Consider the following 21,730-nt stretch of genomic DNA (forward strand, 5'->3'; position numbering starts at 1 on the left):
GAATTTAAATCAATGCACTTACTAAGACAGTTTTGCTATTTATTTTTTAAAAAGACAGCTGAATTAAACATCATTATAGTGAAATATGGCTGACTCTTGGACAGTGTAGGGGTTGAGGCACTGACTGCCCCCCATGCAGTCAAAAATACATGTATAACTTTTTTCCTTTTTCTTTTTTCTTTTTTTTTTTTTTAGGAGATAGTGTCTTGCTCTGTGGCCCCTGTTGGGGGTGCAGTGGTGCGATCATGACTCACTGCAGCCTCAAACTCTTGGGCTCAAGCAGTCCTCCCGTGCCCCAGCCTCCCTAGTAGCTAGGACTACAGGTGCGCACCACCATGCCTGGCTAATTTTTATGATTTTTGTTGAGATGAGGTGTTGCTATGTTGCTCAGGCTGGTCCTAAACTCTTGGCCCAAAGCTATCCTCCCCCCGCCAGCCTCCCAAAGAGCTGGGATTACAAGTCTGAGCCACTGCGTCTGGCCCATGTATAATTTTTGACTCCCCTAAAACTTAAATACAAATAGCCTATTGTTGTCCAGAAGCTTTACCGTTAACATAAATGGTTGATTAGCATGTATTTTGTATATTTGTCATATGCTATATTCTTAAAATAATCTAGAAACAAAATACTAAGAAAATCATAAGAGAAAATATATCTACTATTTATTAAGTGGAAGTGGATCATCATAAAGGTCTTCATCCTTGTCTTCACATTGAGGAGGCTGAGGAGGAGGGAGAAAGAAGAGGAAGGGTTAGTCTGGCCATCTCAGGGGTGGCAGAGGTGGGAGAAAATCCACATGTAAGTGGACTTGTGTTGTTGCTGAGTGCAGTGGCTCGCACCCATAATCCCAACACCTGGGGAAGTTGGAAGCATGAGGATTGCCTGAGCCCAGGAGTTAGAGATCAGCCTGGGCAACATAGCAAGCCCCGTCTCTCCTAAAAATAAACAAAGATTAGCAGGGTGTAATGGTGCACACGTGTGTTCCTAGCTACTTGGGAGGCCGAGGTGGGAGAATCATTTGAGCCTGGGAGGTCGAGGCTCCAGTGAATATGCTACCGCACCCAGCGTGGGTGACAGAGTGTGAACTTGTCTCAAAAAGAAAGAATTAATTAATTAATTTGAAAAAATAAATAAAAAATTAGCCAGGCATAGTGGTGTGCATCTGTAGTCCTAGCCACCCAGGAGACTGAGGTGAGAGGATTGCTCAAGCCCAGGAAGTCAAGGCTGCAGTGAGCTGTGATCAAGAAACTATACTTCAGACTGGACAACAGTGCAAGACCCTGTCTCCTTAAAAACAAAACAAAAACCCGTGTTATTCACGGGTCTACCATAGTTGGTTTACATTGTGGTGCAAACTCCTTATCCTGTTGCAAACTAGTCAGCAGATTTGAGGACATACAAGAGTTTGTCAAGTACCTATGAAAGGGATTGCTGTGTCGAAGGGTATATGCATCTTTAGCAAGTTCCCCCAAGCAGTGTATATTCCTGTTCTATGTCCTGACCAACACTGATCATTCGTCTGTTACTCTGTTTTGTAGAAGTGAAGAAATTTGGTTTTTGCCCGTTTTTATTACTAAAGTAATATATCACTTCAGTTTTTAAATTTTTTATTTTATTCATTTATTTATTATTTTTTTTGAGACGGAGTTTCGCTCTTATCACCCAAGCTGGAGTGCAGTGGTGCGATCTCGGCCCACTGCAACCTCCGCCTCCTGGGCTTAAGCGATTCTCCTGCCTCAGCCTCCCGAGTAGCTGGGATTACATGCACCTGCTGCCATCCCTGGCTAATTTTTTGCATTTTTAGTAGAGATGGGGTTTCGCCATGTGGGCCAGACTGGTCTTGAACTCCTGACCTCAGGTGATCCGCCCCTCTTGGCCTTCCAAAGTACCAGGATTACAGGCGTGAGCCACCACGCCTAGCCTATTTTATTTATTTATTTATTTTTGAGACAGAGTCTCTGTCTGTTGCCCAGGTTGGAGTGCAGTGGTTCAGTCTTGGCTCACTGCAGCCTCTGCCTTCTAGGTTGAAGCGATTCTCTTGCCTCAGCCTCCCGAGTAGCTGGGATTACAGGCGTGCACCACCACGCCCAGCTAATTTTTATATTTTTAGTAGAGGTGGGGTTTTGCTATGCTGGCCAGGCTGGTCTCGACCTCAGGTGATCCGCCTGTCTCTGCCTTCCAAAGTGCTGGGATTACAGGTGTGAGCCACTGCAGCCGGCCTCATTTTATTTTTTTGAGATAGTGTCTCAGTCTGTCGCCCCAACTGGAGTGCAGTGGTGTGATCTTGGCTCACTGCAACCTCTGGCTCCTAGGTTCAAGTGATTCTCGTGCCCCAGCCTCTCGAGTAGCTGGGATTACAGGCGCACCCCACCATGCCCGCCTAATTTTTGTATTTTTAGTAGAGACAGGGTTTTGCCATGTTGGCCAGGCTGGTCTTAAATTCCTGGTTTCGAGTGATCTGCCCGCCTTGACCTCCCAAAGTGCTGGGATTACAGATGTGAGCCACTGTGCCCTGCCACACTTTGATTTCTTTTTTAAAAAAGGATATAAAATGACTTGTTTTCTGTCACCCCTCAGATTTTCTCCCACTGGTGAGTTTCTTGGGTATCCAGTTTTGTATGCATATACAAGCATATCTATATCAACCTATCTAGCTATCTAAATTTACTTTTTTTTTTGAGACAGAGTCACACTCTCGCCCAGGCTGGAATGCTGTGACATGATCTCAGCTCACTGCACCCTTCACATCCTGGGCTCAAGCAATCCTCGCACCTCAGTGTTGGGACTACAGGTGCATGCCACCACACCTGGCTAATTTTTGTATTTTTTCTATAGAGACAGAGTTTCGCCATGTTGCCCAGGCTGGTCTTGAACTCCTGGACTCAAGTGATCTGCCCGCCTCAGCCTCCCAAAGTGCTGGGATTACAGGCATGAGCCACCTCGCCTGGCCTTTCCGCTTTTCTTTTTGTACAATTTGGATCATACATTACATACTGTTGTGTTGTTTGCTCTTTTCATTTAATATATAGTGGATATCTTTCTACTTCAGCATATGACTGGTCTGGAGAGGCCTTCAACCTCATTTGTTAGTGACCTTAAAAATGTACGGCTGGTACTGGGAATATAAACTGAGGTAATCTTTTTTGAGCGATTTGGCAGTTTGTGTCAGATTCTTTTGCTAGTTTTTGACCTGGCAATTCCATTTCTAGGAATTTAGTCTAAAAGTATAAAGAAGAGGGAATGCAGCTGAAGTAGGAAATGGTGATTCCTTAGGTGTCACTCTTCCTCAAGACTCCCCTTGAAGCTGTCTAATCCCTTCCTGTGGGGTTGGGGCAGCAGTCAGAAGACTGCCAACAGATGGCATCTTTTAGGACTTGGAAGAAAAAAAAGTTGCTTGTTTAGCTTGGGTGATTACTTTCATTATCTAAACAGCTTAATAACTGTTTTCTACATTTGAGATAGTTATATTTCTTCCGAATGGAAACTATAATGTGTTTGTATACGTCAGTCTAGTGAAAGCCTGTAAACCCTGTAAAAAACATGCATGTTGGAATACAGAAGCTCAGAATACTAGCACATCTTTGAGGTACATTAGAGCTTTTAGAATTGTCTAAATAGTTTCTTTTTTACTCTTAATATGCCTTGTATTGTTTCTGTGGATTTATGCATAGTCGCTTGGTTTCTCCCTCTCCCTCATTTCTTCATCTCCCTCCAGGATAATTTTTATAAACGTGAGGATTTGAAAAAAAGTTTTATTCTCTCTTAAATTGTGGTATAAAACTTAACATTGTTTAGAGAAAGAAAGTTTCATGTTATTTAGTCTCCTTATATTTGGACAGATTGTCGTCTTCTGTGGTGATCAGCAGTTCTGAAAAAGGAAAAAAGTTCTGAAAAAATTTTTATAGCATTTCTTGCAATAGATACAGAAGGAAAGTGGTTTTGGCTTTTATTTCCTCAGACTTATAAGAGGACAGGAGAAAGATTGAGATAAAAGAATAGAAAAGACATTTGTTTGAGGCCAAACCATCAACAATTTGGGGAAAAAAATTTATTTTACATTAGATACAATGCTCGTAGCAAATCAAGATAAGCAAAATAAGCGAAGTAGGCCAGGCACGGTGGCTCACACCTGTAATCCCAGCACTTTGGGAGCCCAAGACAGGTGGATCATTTGAGGTCAGGAGTTCGACACCAGTCTAACCAGCATGGTGAAACCTGTCTCTACTAAAAATACAAAAAGTCGCTGGGCATGGTGGCAGGCACCTGTAATCCCAGCTACTCAGGAGGCTAAGGCAGGAGAATCACTTGAACCTGGAAGGCAGAGGTTGCAGTGAGCCGAAATTGTGCTACTGCACTCCAGCCTGGGCGATAGAGTGAGACTTTCAAAAACAAAAAGAAACAAATTAAGAGTCATCTTTCATTCTATAACCACAAGATTAAATGCCAACATTTTGCTATATATTGTCTAAGGTTTAAAATCTTTTTATCATACTGCTTTGTAATGTACTTTTATTATTTTTTTGAGACAGGGTCTTTCTCTGTCACCCAGTGTAATGTGCTTTAAAAAATTATTTAGAAGTTTATGTACAGTACATGAATACATTCAACTTGTGGATTATGAACATTTTTTTTCAGATTCAAATATATCCATTTATATCATTGTTGAAAGTGTGGCTTAAAAATGGCTAATCTGTATCCTTTGTTACTAGTTTGTAATGGCATAAGTATAGAAATTGAGAGTGTTTAGAAACTATTAGAGCAATTGGACATGGTCATTTTTTATTTGTAAAATCCAGTAATGAAAGTTACAGGCTGGGCACAGTGGCTTATGTCTATAACCCCAGCACTTTGGGAGGCCAAGGCAGGTGGACTCCATACCCAAGAGTTCGAGATCAGCCTGGGCAACATGGTGAAACCCTGTTTCTACAAAAAGCATGACAATTAACCAGGCATGGTGGTACATGCCTGTAGTCCCAGCTACTCGGGAAGCTGAGGTGGGAGGATCATCTGAGCCTGGGGAGGTCAAGGCTGCAGTGAGCCATGATTGTACCACTGCACTCCAATCTGGGTGAGAGAGCGGGACCCTGTCTCAATAAAAAGGTAAGAAAAAAAAAATTACAGGTTTATGTATTTTTGTTGTTTTGTTTTTTGGGATGGAGTTTCACTCTTGTTGCCAAGGCTGGAGTGCAATGGCATGATCTCAGCTCACCGCAACCTCCACCTCCCTGGTTCAAGCGATTCTCCTGCCTCAGCCTCCTGAATAGCTGGGATTACAGGCATGCACCACCACGTCTGTCTAATATTGTATTTTCAGTAGAGATGGGGTTTCTCTATGTTGGTCAGGCTGGTCTCGAGAACTCCCAACCTCAGGTGATCTGCCTGCCTTGGCCTCCTAAAGTGCTGGGATTACAGGCGTGAGCCACCATGCCCGGCGGGTTTATGTATTTTTTATTTCACTTTCATGGTAATTTATTTTTATTGGATTTTTATAAAAGTTGTGGTCCCTGATGGATTGGAATTTTAAGAAAAAAACTCACCCTTTACCACAGATAGTTTGAGATAAACTATATAATTTTTTTTTCTTCTTTTTGGAGACAGAGTCTTGCTCTGTTTTGTAGGTTGGAATGCAGTGGCATGATCTCAGCTCACTGCAGCCTCCACCTCCCAGGTTCAAGTGATCACTGTGCCTCAGCCTCTCAGTAGCTGGGATTACAGATGCCTGTTACCACGTCCAGCTAACTTTTTTTGGTATTTTTAGTAGAGACAGGGTCTTACCATGTTGGCCAGGCTGGTCTCGAGTTCCTGAACTCAAGTGATCCATCTGCCTGGGCCTCCCAAAGTGCTGGTTATAGGTGTGAGATACTGTTCCCAGATAAACCATATATATATATATATACATATATATATATATCTAATTTTTTTTTTTTTTTTTTGAAATGGAGTCTCACTCTGTCGCCCAGGCTGGATTGCATTGGCACAATCTTGTCTTACTGCAAGCTCCGCCTCCTGGGTTCACGCTATTCTCCTGCCTCAGCCTCTGGAGTAGCTGGGACTATAGGCGCCTGCCAACACGCTTGGCTAATTTTTTGTATTTTTAGTAGAGACGGGGTTTCACCGTGCTAGCCAGGATGGTCTTGATCTCCTGACCTCGTGATCCGCCTGCATTGGCCTCTCAAAGTGCTGGGATTACAGGCGGGAGCCACCGTGCCCGGCTATATAATTTTTAATAGCTACAAATAATTTAGTTATAACTTTGGTGGGCTGTAATTTATTTAACCAGTTCCTTTTGTGGAAAATTTGGGTTTCTTTCTCTTTTCTTTCTTTTTTTAGAGACGGTCTCACTCTGTCACCCGGGCCAGAGAGCAGTGGTGTGATCACACCTCACTGCAGCCTTGAACTCCTGGACTCAAGCAATCCTCCTCCTTTAGCCTCTAGAGTAGGTGGGACCACAGGTGCATGTCGCCACGCCTGGCCAAGTTTTTATTTTTTGTGGAGATGGTGTGTCACTATGTTGCCCAGCCTTTCTTTTCTCTTTTTAGAGACATGGTCTCACTCTGTGGCCCAAGCTGGAGTGCAGTGGCATGATCATAGCTCACTGCAGCCTTGAACTCCTGAGTTCAGGCGATCTTCCCATGTAGGTGAGATAGGTATGAGCCATCACGCCCAGCAGAAATTTGGGTTTCCAGTTAATTATCGTTGTGCATTTGTGTTAGTTATTTATACTCATTTGGGGAAGAATGTACAAGCCTTGAAGTTTCCTGTCTGTATTTTGTTCACCCCAGGTTTCAGCCATGCCACAGAGCTCCGGCAGTCATGGGCCCGCCATAGCAGCAGTTCATAGCAGCCATCATCACCCAACAGCGGTGCAGCCCCATGGAGGCCAGGTGGTCCAGAGTCATTCTCATCCAGCCCCACCAGTTGCACCAGTGCAGGGACAGCAGCAATTTCAGAGGCTGAAGGTGGTATTCAGCTCTTTTTCTTGGGTCAAAAAATTTATCTTTAGCAGGAAATACTGGTTGCAGCTTGTTGGTTTTGGTGGTACAACTTCTAACCTGAGACACTAGCTGTCGAATCACAAGTTTTACTGTTTTTGTTTTGTGAAATTTGCTTGTTTCCTATCTTGGCATCAGTGCCTGATCCAGAGAAGAATATACTCAAATGTTTGTGGACTGTATGAATGCATGTCACTCAAATGTTATCAGGATTGTGGGGCCATTTTAATACAAAATAAACCTTAAAATTCATTGGTTGCTTCCTTTTGAACTCTCTATTGAGCACATATATCATTGGCTACAGGTTTGTACAGTAAATTGGCCCAGTAATATGTCTTACAGTTCAATCTTTTTAAATTCTTAAAAATTTTTTTTTTTAGTTTTTAGTTTCAGAGATGGGGGTCTCACTATGTTGCCCGGGCTGGTCTCAAACTACTGTCCTCAAGTGATTCTCCCACCTTGGCCTTCGAAAGTGTTGGGATTACGGGTGCGAGCCACTATGCCCAGCTCATGCCTGTAATGTTCTTATTACCTTTATCTTTTTATTCCTGTTTATGAATAGTTGAATTGACTCACATCATCAAGTCCATTCTTAGTAAAACACATGCTCATTTTTGGGGGGAATCTTTATAAAGTTTAGGGAAAACTGTAACTGTGAATGAATTATCAGTGTTTTCATATTTTCTGCTGAGTATGTGTGGTAGGTTTTCTTTTTTTTTTTTTTTGAGACGGAGTCTCGCTCTGTCACCCAGGCTGGAGTGCAGTGGCGCAATCTCGGCTCACTGCAAGCTCCGCCTCCCGGGTTCACGCCATTCTCCTGCCTCAGCCTCTCCGAGTAGCTGGGACTACAGGCGCCCGCCACCACGCCCGGCTAATTTTTTGTATTTTTAGTAGAGACGGGGTTTCACCCTGGTCTCGATCTCCTGACCTCGTGATCCACTCGCCTCGGCCTCCCAAAGTGCTGGGATTACAAGTGTGATCCACCGCGCCCGGCCTTATGCTTTGAAATTCATGAGGCATCCCTGGAGAAGTGAAGCTTGTGTTGCCAGCTAACCTTGTATCTCTGACCACTTGAATGTTACTTTTCAAAATATGTGATTGTTGCAGCAAGTGTTCAGGTTTCAATTTTTCTAATTTTACATTTATATAAAATTAAGTTCAGGAAATAATAAATGGAGGAACTCTGAAGAGATGTTAAATCTTCATTTGGTTATAGCAACCTACTTATGTTGCTTGCAGGCAGGAATGAGAAATAAACCCTCTAAGGACACATCCATATGCACCAAATAGTTGTTTCTTCTGTTTTCCCTGATACTTACTTTAGTTTTTCTTGATCCCTGCCCTCGTCGGTGTGGATTCTTGGGAACTTGTTTAATATTGGCCTAAGAGTATTAAATGCTACAAAATATTATAAAGTACAGCAAAGCTATGTGATTTAGAGTAATTTTGTAAAATTTACTCTCTATATTGGCTTACGTAATATTGACTAACGCATAGCCTTTTAAAGGGAGTGCAGATTTTTTAGGCCTGAAGCTTCACTCTGGATTCTGTCTTTGGGAAAATGTGTATAAGGAATATTGATGTTTCCTTTAAAACATTTTCAGTCTCTTGTAGAGTGATGGCTGTGTACCAAAATGTATTATTGCTGCAGGCTTAGCACTTTACTAAGTCTTGAAAATATTTTTTTTTAACTTGGTTGTGTGTGATTTAATTCTGTATTAACACTATATATTCAGTAGTTATACTTTAATGTTGCAAAATAGCTTATAAACTTGCTTATTAAACTAACAAAAACATATGTATTTCTATAGCCTTTTTCAATCAACCCTATCCAAGCACAACACCAGTTTTTACCCACCTTCCTCACAGGACGCTTTGGTATAAGTATATGGATTATGTTTTGTTTGCTTTACGGAAACTGGCAAGGAAACAAGGAAGGGTTTTGGATTTGGGGTTATAGAGTGAGTCATGGATAGAGTTAGGATTTCTTGCTGTGTTCTTTTAGTCACAAGCTCTTGACTATATTCCTACATAAAATAACTTGTTGAATTTCCTTTCTAATGAGGAGAGGTAAAATGCTTCTTGTACCTCCATGTAACTCAGTATTCCCACATTGCCTGTCATTTTTGGATCAGTCTTAAATGCATTACAAGCATTTGAATCAACTTCAATAAATCATTTATATTCTACAATAATGTAGGCCAGGCATGGTGGCTTACACCTGTAATCCATGCACTTTGGGAGGCCAAGGTGGGTGGATCACCTGAGGTCAGGAGTTCAAGACCAGCCTGACCAATGTGATGAAACCATGCCTCTACTAAAAATACAAAATGAGCCAGGCGTGGTGGCGCATGCCTGTAATCCCAGCTACTCAGGAGGCTGAGGCAGGAGAATCGTTTGAACCCAGGAGGCAGAGATTGCAGTGAGCCGAGATCATACCACTGCACTCAAGTCTGGGCGACAAGAGTGAAACTCCGTCTCAGAAAAAACAAACAAAAGAAACGTTCAGTGAGAGTGCTTACACATTATTTCAAGCCTCAACATTGTCTGTTTTTTTTTTTGTCTTTGGTAGATTGGTGGTGACAAGAAGGGATTTGAACGATTTGAGGCATGTTTGGTGTTATTTAGTTATTGAATATCAGCAGCAGTGATATTTGGTACATATTTAGCAGGTTATCTTTACAGTTGCTTGTGTTTTTCTCTCCAGCAAGATTGTAGACTTCAGGAGATTCAGGGCCTTAATAGTACCCCTGCTGAAGTGAGCTAAGAAACTTTATCAGCAGAGTCTAAGAGTCTCCCCAAGTGCTTCCTTAAATCTGTAGCTTCTAAATAACTACATCCAAGTTTTTTTTTTTTTTTTTTTAAGTTGTGCTTCCTAGAACTGTATACATGCATTTATAGAGAGTTTATATAAGAGTTGGACTATGCTTTAGGTGATGAGAGAATTTCCTCACTATTTTTACATGTAGGTGTCTTATTTATTATATGAGTGTCATGCAGAGTTTTTAAAGCATAGGATTATTCTATAAGTTTTATTTTACTTTTTTTTTTTTTTTTTTGAGACAGAGTCTCACTCTGTTGCCCAGGCTGTAGTGCAGTGGCGCCATCTCAACTCACTGCACCCTCCCCCACCTGGGTTCAAGTGATTCTCATGCCTCAGTCTCCCAAATAGCTGGGATTGCAGGCATGCACCACCACGCCTAATTTTTGTATTTTTTTTTTTTACTAGGACAGGGTTTGCCATCTTAGCCAGGCTGCTCTCAAACTCCTGGCCTCAAGGGATCCACCCTCCTTGGCCTCCCAGAATACTAGGATTATAGGCATGAGCCACCGCACCCGGCCTATAACTAATTTTTAAAGAGTGGTTTGCTGTGACTTCAGTACCTTTTTGTTTCAGACATACACATATCACACATAATTGCTTTCTTTTGGGTTTCTGTACTTTTTCCCTCTCTGCAGTAGTTACCTTATACCATACCATGTCTTATTGATAACTGTTCTTTTGTTGTGTAATGATCCATGCTATTCTTAAATATCTTCCAAAGTCTTGGTTTCTTTTGCAAACTTAATACATTTTGTGTTCACTTAAGTTGGTCATTAATGAAACATTTTAGTATGGAAAGTTCAGAATATGAATTAAAGTAGTCCATTGAATTTCAGCAGAAATTGTCATGATATTTGTATAGAAAAACTAACCATCAAACAAGTGGGTATTGACCAAGTATACAATCTGATTTCTAGCAACACTGAAACACTGATTAACCACAGCCATAATGTAAGTCTGAAGAACTCTTAAAGAGCCATTTGTCTCGGGGCCGGGCGCGGCTCACGCCTGTAATCCTAGCACTTTAAGAGGCTGAGGCGGGCAGATCATGAGGTCAGGAGATCAAGACCATCCTGGCTAACACGGTGAAACCCCGTCTCTACTAAAAATACAAAAAAAATTAGCCGGGCATGGCGGCGGGCGCCTGTAGTCCCAGCTACTTGGGAGGCTGAGGCAGGAGAATGGCGTGAACCCGGGAGGCAGAGCTTGCAGTGAGCTGAGATCGCGCCACTGCATTCCAGCCTGGGCGATAGAGCGAGACTCCATCTAAAAAAAAAAAACAGCCATTTGTCTCAATCCATTAGTGCTGCTATAACAAAATACCTGAGACTGTATAAATAATAGAAGTTTATTTCTCACAGTTCTGGAGAAGTTCTGGGGGCTAGGAAGTCTAAAATCAAGGTGCTGGCCGGGTGCGGTGGCTCACGCCTATAATCCCAGCACTTTGGGAGGCTGAGGCGGGCAGATCATTTGAGGTCAGGAGTTCAAGACCAGCCTGGCCAACATGGTAAAACTACTGAAGATACAAAAAAATGAGCCAGGCATGGTGGCATGCACCTGTAATCCCAGCTACTCTGGATGCTGAGGCACAAGAATCGCTTGAACTCAGGAGGCAGAAGTTGCAGTGAGCCGAATTTGTGCCACTGCACTCCAGCCTGGGTGACAGAGTGAGACCATGTCTCAAAATAAATAGGCCACGCTGAGTGGCTTACGCCTGTACTCCCAGCACGTTGGGAGGCCGAGATGGGTGGATCATGAGGTCAGGAGATAGAGACCAGCCTGCCCAACATGGTGAAACCCCATCTCTACTAATAATACAAAAATTAGCCAGGCGTGGTGGCAGGCGCCTATAATCCCAGCTACTGGAGAGGCTGAGGCAGGAGAATCGCTTGAACCCGGGAGGCGGAGGTTGCATTGAGCTGAGATTGCGCCTTTGGACTCCAGCCTGGGAGACAAGAGCAAGACTTCATCTCAAAAATAATAATAATAATAAAATAAAATAAATAATAAAATAAAATCAAGGTGCCAGTTGGTTTGGTGTCTGGTGAGGGCCTGAACTCTGTTTTTCGAGATGGTCCCTGAGTGTGTGTCCTCACACTGGAAGGGAGAAGGGCCGAAGGGACTAACACTGGTTCACTCCAGCCCTTTTATAAGGTCTCTAATCCCATTCATGAGGGCTGTACAATCACTTTCTGAAGGCCTCACTTCTTAATATCATCATATCGGTGATTAAGTTTCGATGTAAGAATTTTGCGGGACACATTTCAGACCACAGCACCAGTTAGATTGACTTGAACGTAAATGTTCCATTTTGCAACAAATCAAAAGACTTATCTACGCCTGGCCAGGTGTGGTGGGCTCACACCTGTAATCCCAGCACATTGGGAGGCTGAGGCGGGCGGATCAGTTGAGGTCAGGAGTTCAAGACCAGCCTGGCCAACATAGTGAAATCTCATCTCTACTAAAAATACAAAAAAATTGGTTGGATGTAGTGACATGCGCCTGGAATCCCAGCTACTCAGGAGGCTGAGACAGGAGATATCACTTGAACCCAGGAGGCAGAAGTTGCAGTGACCCGAGATTGCACCATTATACTCCAGTCTGGGAGACAAAACGAGACTCCCATCTCAAAAAAGAAAAAGACTGGCTTAAATCACATCAAATGTTTCTTTCTGAAATTTCTTAAACCTGATATTTTGTATAATTTTAAATATTTAGGCTTCAATTAAACCACCAAAATAAAACTTAACATATCTCAGAGTAAATAGGAAACACCTAGTGGGGATTTCTTTTGGGTATCTCTGTCCTAAATCAGACTCATAGCTTAGCCTTTCCAACCTGTTCTTCTTTGTAATAGGTCACTTTTTTTTCTCCCCAAGCCAAACTGTATCCAGCTTTAAAGATACTTTCCATAAACAGTCATGGTATTTCAGGCAGAACATGGACAATCCTTAACAATGAGCTACCAAAAAAAACAAAAAGCCACTATAAAACCCAGTGAAGTCTCATGTGATGCTCTGAACAGGGAAAGTTTAGAGTGAAGGTTGACACTTCACATTTAGCATGTTGTTTAACAACTTTTCACAAGCCGACCCTGATTTTCAGGAAGTGAAATGAAAATGGCAGGACTTATCTGAAGATCCACAGTCTAGAAAAGGAACCACTGCTGTCTCTTTTGAGGGCTGCCATTTTAGTGGCATCACTGGAAAGTTTGACTGCCTGACACACTGGTAACCAATTATTGGGGGTTAGGTCCCAACAGGTATCTGGGTAAAAGGGAGTTAGGTCTGTGAAGGTGGGAAGGGAGAACAGGATGTAAAAATGAATTTGTTTTTCCGTCCCACAAGGTGTTTGTGCCAAGGTGGCCATGTGTGTCAAAAGTCAGGGAATCTAGGCTGGGTGTGTGGTTCACGCCTGTAATCCCAGGACTTTGGGAGGCTGAGGCTGGCCAATCACTTGTGGTCAGGAGTTCGAGACCAGCCTGGCTAATGTGGTGAAATCCCGTCTGTACTAAAAATACAAAAATTAGCCGGGCATGGTGGCGGGTGCCTGTAACCCCACCTACTTAGGAGGCCAAGGCAAGAGAATCACTTGAACCCGGGAGGCAGAGGTTACAGTGAGCCAAGATCACACCACTGCACTCCAGCCTGGGCAACAATAGCAAAACTCTGTCTCTAAATAAATAAGTAAATAAAGTCAGGGAATTTCTTCTGTAAGTCAAGAGGAAGTCTCTCAAAACTAGAAGGGAAAGGTGTTTTCCCCACGTCAGTCCAGCTTCAAAGACATTCTATTAGTGACCTGTGATCCTTCCCACCAAAACAACAATGAAGTGTTCTGTGTGCTATAACAACACTGCTTTAGAAAAAGCAAAACAAAATTCTGCATTTTTATAAAGCTTGATTTCAGCAATGGTATTTCAAAATTTACAAACTTCGTAACTTTATAGTTCAAACTTTACAGTTACCAGAAGTACACAGTTACCAAAAATGCACACTTTTCACTTGGCATCTCCAGCACCTTCAGCTTTCTGTGCCTGGTCTGTTTTGGCATCTCCATTTCCTGCAAGGTTATTCCCCTCTCTGCCAGTGTCAGCATTTTCCTTTTTCCCTTTGGGTACCTCCTCTCTCTCCTTTGCGGGGGACTTTTTTTTTTTTTTTTCTGAGACCGAGTTTCACTCTTGCTGCCCAGGCTGGTGTGCAATGGCATGATCTCGACTCACCGCAACCACCGCCTCCTGGGTTCAAGTGATTCCCCTGCGTCAGCCTCCCGAGTAGCTGGCATTACAGACATGCACCACCACGCCTGGCTAATTTTTGTGTTTTTAGTAGAGATGGGTTTCTCCATGTTGGTCAGGCTGGTGTCGAACTCCTGGCCTCAGATGATCCTCCCGCCTCTGCCTCCGAAGGTGCTGGAATTACAGATGTCAGCCACCGCGCCTGGCCTGCAGCCTTTTTAGGGTTGGGCTCTGGCTTTGGAGGAGTAGGTTTAGCATACAACCTCGCAGATCTTCTCTGGGTTGTTCTTCACCTTGGCTCTATCTCCTTTAGCATCCCCTTCAGGCTTTCTCTTGGGTGTGGTGGTGATGTGGAAGGATGTAAGCGCTGGGTGCGGGATGCAGTGGCATGTGGGCTTTGATCAGTCTGAGAGTCACTCTTGCCTCTTCTTCCTCACAGTGCTCTGTGGCAGATCACTTTTGAATGCTGGCTCTCCCTTAGCTCCTCTATTCAGTCAGTTCCCCAATCCTGTCACTTCTACGACCCAAAAAGCTTTTTTATCCGTGCAGTTCTCTCTGTTGTTCTGGGCCAGTACTATAATTCAAGCCACTGTTTTCACATGAGTTGTCCAGTTATTCCTGTAGCATACCTCGTCTTCCTTTCAGAATCTAGATCCTACTTTTTTTTCTATCTCATCTTGTTACTTTTCCTTCCAGTGCTCGTCTTCACTACAGATCCTCCAGCCAAACTAAACTGTTTTCAGATTTCTAAATATCCCATATCGTATCCTGTCTAGGATTTTACCCATGCTGCTGCCTTTGATTTTGTTCACTGGTCTTCACTTTTGCTAGCTTATACTCATCTTAGGTCTTAGTTTATACATTACCTCCTAGGGGAGCCTCACTTTTTTTGGTGGGGAAGACGTGTCCTTCCCATGTCATCTCCAGGCATTGAGTGATTACCGGGTTACCCACTGTGTTATGATTCCTGACTACATACAAACAAATGTCTATAGACGAGGGGCTACAAATTATTTGTCATTGAATCCTTGGTACTCACATTGGCTCTGGCATGTTGCAGTTTAGTAGATACTTGTGAAATGAATTAATAAATGACGTATCATTGTAATTATTCTTCACTGATCATTCTGTTCAAAATTTTCCAAGGCAAGGCTACAGATTTTATGAGTTGATTATTATTTTAAGCTTGAGTTTATTATTGGTATCCATACTAACTTTTAAGTATATATTTAATATATTTTTATTTCATTTACTGCATTAAGCATACTTAGGCATAAATAATTTGTTTTTTTTTTTTTTTTTGTAATTGTGAGCTTACTTTCTTTTTATAACCTTGATATTTATCCCTGCCTCAGGTGGAGGATGCGCTATCTTATCTTGACCAGGTGAAGCTGCAATTTGGTAGTCAGCCTCAGGTCTACAATGATTTCCTTGACATCATGAAGGAATTTAAATCTCAGAGGTAAAAGATGTGTGATTGTACTCAAGCTTTGTATCTGGCATATTGATTTTGGAAGGAAGAGGATATAGTTTATTTACTGGAAGATAAAGGATGCTCCTTTTTATGGCTGAATTTTCAAAATCATGCCTTTATTTTATGCATTCCTTTATTGATGGAAATTATGGCCACTAGACTTTTTTATCCCTACTGGTAAATTTTTCTTAACTAAATTTTTTCCAGCGCTTTGTCTCAATCAGGGAAGTAGCACTGGTAGTGATTTAGGCTACTTGGTTTCTGAATTGGTTTAGATACCCTTATATTCTGGCATGGTTCACTGTTGTAAGAGTGTAACTCATCTGAACAATGTAGATGTGTGCTGAAATGATGTCTACTGGTATGTCAAAGGGTGAATCTTGTTTGGGATATGTAGCTTTATATATATCGTCTGAGTATCTGCTTGGTAGGATTATTACAATGAACATATATTCTGTTAAAGATTTTGACCATTACAAAAATTAGCTGGGCATGGTGGCGGGTGCCTGTAATCCCAGCTACTTGGGAGGCTGAGGCAGGAGAATTGCTTGAACCCAGGAGGCAGAGGCTGCAGTGTGCCGAGATTGTGCTACTGCACTCCAGCCTGGGTGACAGAATGAGACTGTGTCTCAAAATAAAAAAAATTGTGGCCAAGTATCTTTGAGTCTAAAACTAAATGGCTTTAGACAGAGTTCGTGTGTTAATTTCAAAATGTGTAGATTATCTGTTTCCTGTTTAGAGAAAACCTAGTAGAAAGTGAAATTTTGGCTGAGTGAGGTGGCTCATGCCTGTAATTCCAGCACTTTGGGAGGCCAAGGTGGGCGGATCACCTGAGGTCAGGAGTTTGAGACCAGCCTGGCCAACATGGTGAAACCCCACCTCTCCTAAAAATACAAAAATTAGCCGGGTGTGGTGGTGCATACCTGTAATCCCAGCTACTTGGGAGGCTGAGGCAGGAGAATCACTTGAACTCGGGAGGTGGAGGTTGTAGTGAGCCAAGATCCCAAGATTGCACCACTGCACTCCAGCCTGGGCAACAGAGTGAGACTCCGTCTCAAAAGAAAAAAAAACATGAAATTTTTTAACAGGGTGTTTGTCAAGCTTACAGTTTATCACTTTTCTTTTTGTTTTTTATCAGCATCGACACCCCAGGAGTGATTAGTCGTGTGTCCCAGCTATTCAAAGGCCACCCTGATCTGATAATGGGATTCAACACCTTCTTGCCCCCTGGCTACAAAATTGAGGTGCAAACCAATGACATGGTGAATGTGACAACTCCTGGCCAGGTTCATCAGATTCCCACCCATGGCATCCAGCCACAGCCTCAACCACCACCCCAACATCCTTCCCAGCCTTCAGCCCAGTCAGCCCCAGCTCCTGCCCAGCCAGCTCCTCAGCCCCCAGCTGCCAAAGTCAGCAAGGTGAGCACTTGGAAAATATTGCATCAATATGAATGCATCCCTAGAGAGCACCTTCCTTTGATGTTTCCCCTTTATATAAGACTTAGATTACTGAGCAACAAAGTTACAAAGATTTCGTCATAGAAAAATACAGTATGAAAACTTCACTATGACATGGTTCACATTTACACACCACTTACTTAGATATCTATTTAAATCAACACAGCAACAACTTTCAAGGTCTTTCTTTTTACAGTTTCTGCTTATAAAACCATGAACATCCCAACAGGTGGTGACTTTGTGTAGTAGTAGTTGACAGCACAGATAGAAACCATCATCTTATCATGATCAAATTATGCTGCTGCCCACATGGTTATTTCATGAAAGTTATTTCACTTACTAGAGTATATCAAGCTAAGTAGAAGATCTAATGAACAGTGATAGTGATGATGATGAAGATGGGATGTTCTTGGTCTAGAACCACACTGTCTGACACAGTAGCCACTAGCCACATAGGACTATTTAAATTAAATTCAGTTTTTCATTTGTACTAGCTTTCAAGTGCTCAGTAACCACATGTGGCTAGTGGCTATGTATAAGACCGTGCAAGTAAAGGACATTTCCATCATCTCAGTTCTACAGGACGGAGTTGGCATAGAAGACTTTTTTATGTGGAGCTACTGCAACAATTGTTGTCTTTGTGTTGACATCAAAAGGCTATGTAGAATGAGATTTTTTCTGTGTGTACTTGTTGAGCTACTAAGCTAAAACATTGCATGTGAAAAATTCTTCCCTGTAATTGGAGATGGCTCCAGTTTTAAGGTTTTATTTAGAAAATGTGAGACTGAAATATTTGTATCAGCATGTTTGAACCGCCTGCAACTCCCACTGCTGCCCAGTATGATTTGTGTTGGACTAAAATGGCCTGGCCTGAGTGAGTAAATAAAGGATATATGTTGACACCTTGTTTCTCTTTAGTTTGAACTTTCCTTGGATCAACTCATCTATGCATCTGAAAAGAATAAAGATTTCTTTTCTTTTTAGCCCTCCCAACTACAAGCACATACTCCGGCCAGTCAGCAGACTCCCCCACTTCCGCCGTATGCATCCCCACGTTCTCCACCGGTCCAGCCTCACACACCAGTGACAATCTCGTTGGGAACGGCCCCATCCTTGCAGAACAATCAACCTGTGGAGTTTAATCATGCCATCAACTATGTTAATAAGATCAAGAACAGATTCCAGGGCCAACCAGACATCTACAAAGCATTCCTGGAGATTTTGCACACATATCAGGTAAGAAGAGTGCCCATTCAGCCTGTCTTAACCAGGCCACCCTCTTAGGGCATCTAGTCCAGTAACAAGTAACCATTATTGTGTCCATTAATTCATACTGGAAATTAACCAGTTAGAAACTATCATACATGTTTATTAAGCCAGTTTGTTTGTTTGTTTGTTTGTTTTTTGAGACAGAGTCTTGCACTGTCACCCAGGCTGGAGCATAGTGGCGCGATCTCGGCTCACTGCAACCTCCACCTCTCGGGTTCAAGGGATATTCCTGCCTTAGCCTCCCTAGTAGCTGGGATTACAGGTGCCTGCCACCACGCCCAGCTAATTTTTTGTATTGTTAGTAGAAACGAGATTTCACTATGTTGGCTGGGCTGGTCTCGAACTCCTCACCTTGTGATCCACCCACCTCAGCCTCCCAAAGTGCTGGGATTGCAGGCGTGAGTTTTATTTGCCTGACTTGATTGCCCTGCAACATTCAGTCAGGATTTTTTTTTTTTTTTTTTTTTTTTGAGACAGAGTTTTGCTCTTTTTGCCCATGCTGGAGTGCAGTGGCGCAGTGTCGGCTCACTGCAGCCTCCACCTCCCGGGTTCAGGTGATTTCTTGTATTTTTAGTAGAGACGGGGTTTCAACATGTTGGCCAGGCTGGTCTCAAATTCCTGACCTCAGGTGATCCGCCCGCCGTGACCTCCCAAAGTGCTGGGATTGCAGGCATGAGCCACCACACCTGGCCTCAGCCAGGATTGTTAGTCACTGTCCCATGAAATGAGGCTCTGTTTTATCTGGGACAGTTAGATGGTGATTTATATAGTCTAGTTAATCTACAGTAGAAGGAGGAGAAATTTCTAAGGTTTTGTCAGTTGGTAGTGGTCCCCTGGGCATTAATATTTATTGCCCTAGGCCGGGCATGGTGTCTCACGCCTGTAATCCCAGCACTTGGGGAGGCCGAGACGAGTGTACTCCAGCCTGAGCAACAAGAGTGAAACTCCGTCTCAAAAATACTTACTACCATAGTTTTGAAAGGAATTGTCATCCACCATCTTCCACTTTTTTTTTTTCTCAACTTGAAAGTCTATGGTCAGAACGGGTGCTAAGAACAAAGACTTTCTTCTTACATGCAGCCTAAATAGATAACAGTGATTCCACAAAGTGTGCAAAGATGAGTGACTCGAAACAGTAGCCCAAATGATCTCTTTTCATTTGCAATTCCTCAGAAAGAGCAGAGAAATGCCAAGGAAGCTGGAGGAAACTACACTCCAGCATTGACGGAGCAGGAGGTGTATGCCCAGGTTGCTCGTCTCTTTAAAAACCAGGAAGATTTGTTGTCAGAGTTTGGACAATTCCTACCAGATGCCAACAGCTCCGTGGTATGTTATTTTTTTTTATATAAGAATTAACTATTTACTATTATTATCTTAGATAAGTTGGAAAACTGCTCAGAAGGGGGCTTTTCCTAGATGATATTTGTTTGCTTTGATAAAAGCGTTAATCTCATTCATGTGTCTTAATCAGCTTTTAAGCAAAACAACTGCTGAGAAGGTTGATTCTGTGAGAAATGATCATGGAGGCACTGTCAAGAAGCCCCAACTGAACAACAAGCCGCAGAGGCCCAGCCAGAATGGCTGCCAGATCCGCAGACATCCTACAGGAACCACCCCTCCAGTTAAGGTGAGAATGGGCAGCAGCTGCTCATTTTGACACTCACAAGCATTACTAATGGAGAGGTACTCTAGAGGTGGTCATGTGTTTTGTTTTGTTTTGTTTTTTTGAGACCAAGTCTCGCTGTGTTGCCCAAGCTGGAGTGCAGTGGCGTGATCTCGGCTCACTGCAACCTCCACCTCCCGTGTTCAAGCGATTCTCCTGTCTCGCCCTCCCGAGTAGCTGGGACTACAGGCGCATGCCACCACACTGGGCTGATTTTTGTTGTATTTTTTTTATTTTTAGTAGAGACGGGGTTTCACCGTGTTAGCCAGGATGGTCTCGATCTCCTGACCTCGTGATCTGCCCGCCTCGGCCTCCCAAAGTGCTGGGATTACAGGCGTGAGCCACCACGCCCAGCAGTCATGTGTTCTTAAGTGTGTTAACGGTTGGGTCCGAGATATTTGGAGCAAATTAGTATTGTGTCACAGAAACTCAGTACGAAGTTTATCTGGCTTTGCAAAGGAGTGTTAGAATAACATTGATTGCTTGGATTACTGTACTTTTTTGAGTTCTTTATTATCTCTCTCCTTCGCAATGAGCTGTCATTTCTTTAATGTTTTGGTTGCTACTAAGAATTTCCAATACTTAAAATTTTTTTCCCTTCTTTTTTTTTGAGATGGAGTCTTGCTCTGTCGCCCAGGCTGGAGTGCAGTGGTGTGATCTCAGCTCACTACAACCTCTGCCTCCTGGGTTCAAGCAATTATCCTGCCTCAGCCTCCTGAGTAACTGGGACTACAGGCGTGTGCCACCATGCCCACCTAATTTTTGCATTTTTAGTAGAGATGGGGTTTCTCCATGTTGGCCAGGCTGGTCTTGAACTCCTGACCTCAGGTGATCCACCCGCCTCGGTCTCCCAAAGTGCTGGAATTACAGGCATGAGCCACCGCACCTGGCCCCTTCTTTGATGCTTTAAATCTGCCTTGTGTTAAAGAACATTCTTGAGGTTGAGAATTATTTCAGAAATAAGTGGTCTCTGAGGTCCTCTTGTGAGTAGAGTGCGTGTGTTTTTTGAGATCTCCTTGGTCTAGAACCCTGTCCTGCTCATAGTTCTTTGTTGGGTTACCAGATCTTATCTGTATCATCTTAATGTCCAAGGCAGGACCTTTGCGCTGTAACAGAGGGAAGTCTTAAACTCCTATTAGTAATCCATTACATTATTTTTTTTGTTATAGTTAACACCGATGGTCTGCCTGCAGAAAGCTCAGCTTGCTCCCTTCTTTGATGTAACACAGCTATGATAGGGAGAGGGCTAGTTGTATGTATTGAATGTTGAATTCTTCAGTGAATTTCAAAGCAGTATGTAATATAGAAGAGATAGATACGTCTGCAGAATTAAATAATGACAAAAGTTTGTGGAATTTCTAATAGTAAGAGGTGGCTGATGAATAGTAAGTGACTGACTACAAGGTCTGACGTACTAGGTGTTACTGACACTTTTGAAGTAATCTTTTCATTAGTGTTTGTCATGGTTTCTTCTTTTGAAATCAAGTTGAACATAATAATGGTTTCTATTTCTTCATTTCAGTAAAGAGAATTAGTTATATGGGTAGCAAGAATCAGCTCAGTAGATACACTCCATGCTTGGATTTACGTCCTCCCACTCTTGATTACCTACAGGTGGAAAGAATATAGTGGGGGCTTAAAATTCTCCGCCTACTTTCTCCATAGGCAGTGTAAGCAGAGGCTGCAGCTCTTAAGAAAGTATACTCTGAGATAGCCAAGGTAAATGTGCTACTTCTCACAAAGTTTGTGCATTTCTTCGTAGAGAGTAAGTGGTGGATTTTGAAAGTAACTTCTTGCCTGACAGGATTATATCA

The 21,730-nt window shown here is 42.7% G+C and overlaps 1 protein-coding gene across 3 annotated transcripts in view; it reads left to right on the forward strand.

Moving 5' to 3' along the window:
• Positions 1-21,730, forward strand: part of SIN3A (SIN3 transcription regulator family member A) — an 87,015-nt gene that overhangs the window by 27,430 nt on the left and 37,855 nt on the right. For all 3 annotated transcript variants that reach the window (XM_032175793.2, XM_058427738.1, XM_032175792.2), the window contains exons 3-8: positions 6,783-6,959; positions 15,406-15,512; positions 16,663-16,945; positions 17,969-18,220; positions 19,427-19,579; positions 19,725-19,880. In XM_032175793.2, the coding sequence (XP_032031684.1) occupies positions 6,783-6,959; positions 15,406-15,512; positions 16,663-16,945; positions 17,969-18,220; positions 19,427-19,579; positions 19,725-19,880 (1,128 nt within the window). The remainder of the gene's footprint in view (positions 1-6,782; positions 6,960-15,405; positions 15,513-16,662; positions 16,946-17,968; positions 18,221-19,426; positions 19,580-19,724; positions 19,881-21,730) is intronic.

The sequence above is a fragment of the Hylobates moloch genome, unplaced genomic scaffold, assembly GCF_009828535.3.
Source record: "Hylobates moloch isolate HMO894 unplaced genomic scaffold, HMol_V3 SCAFFOLD_14, whole genome shotgun sequence".
In the NCBI taxonomy this organism is placed as follows: Eukaryota; Metazoa; Chordata; class Mammalia; order Primates; family Hylobatidae; genus Hylobates; species Hylobates moloch.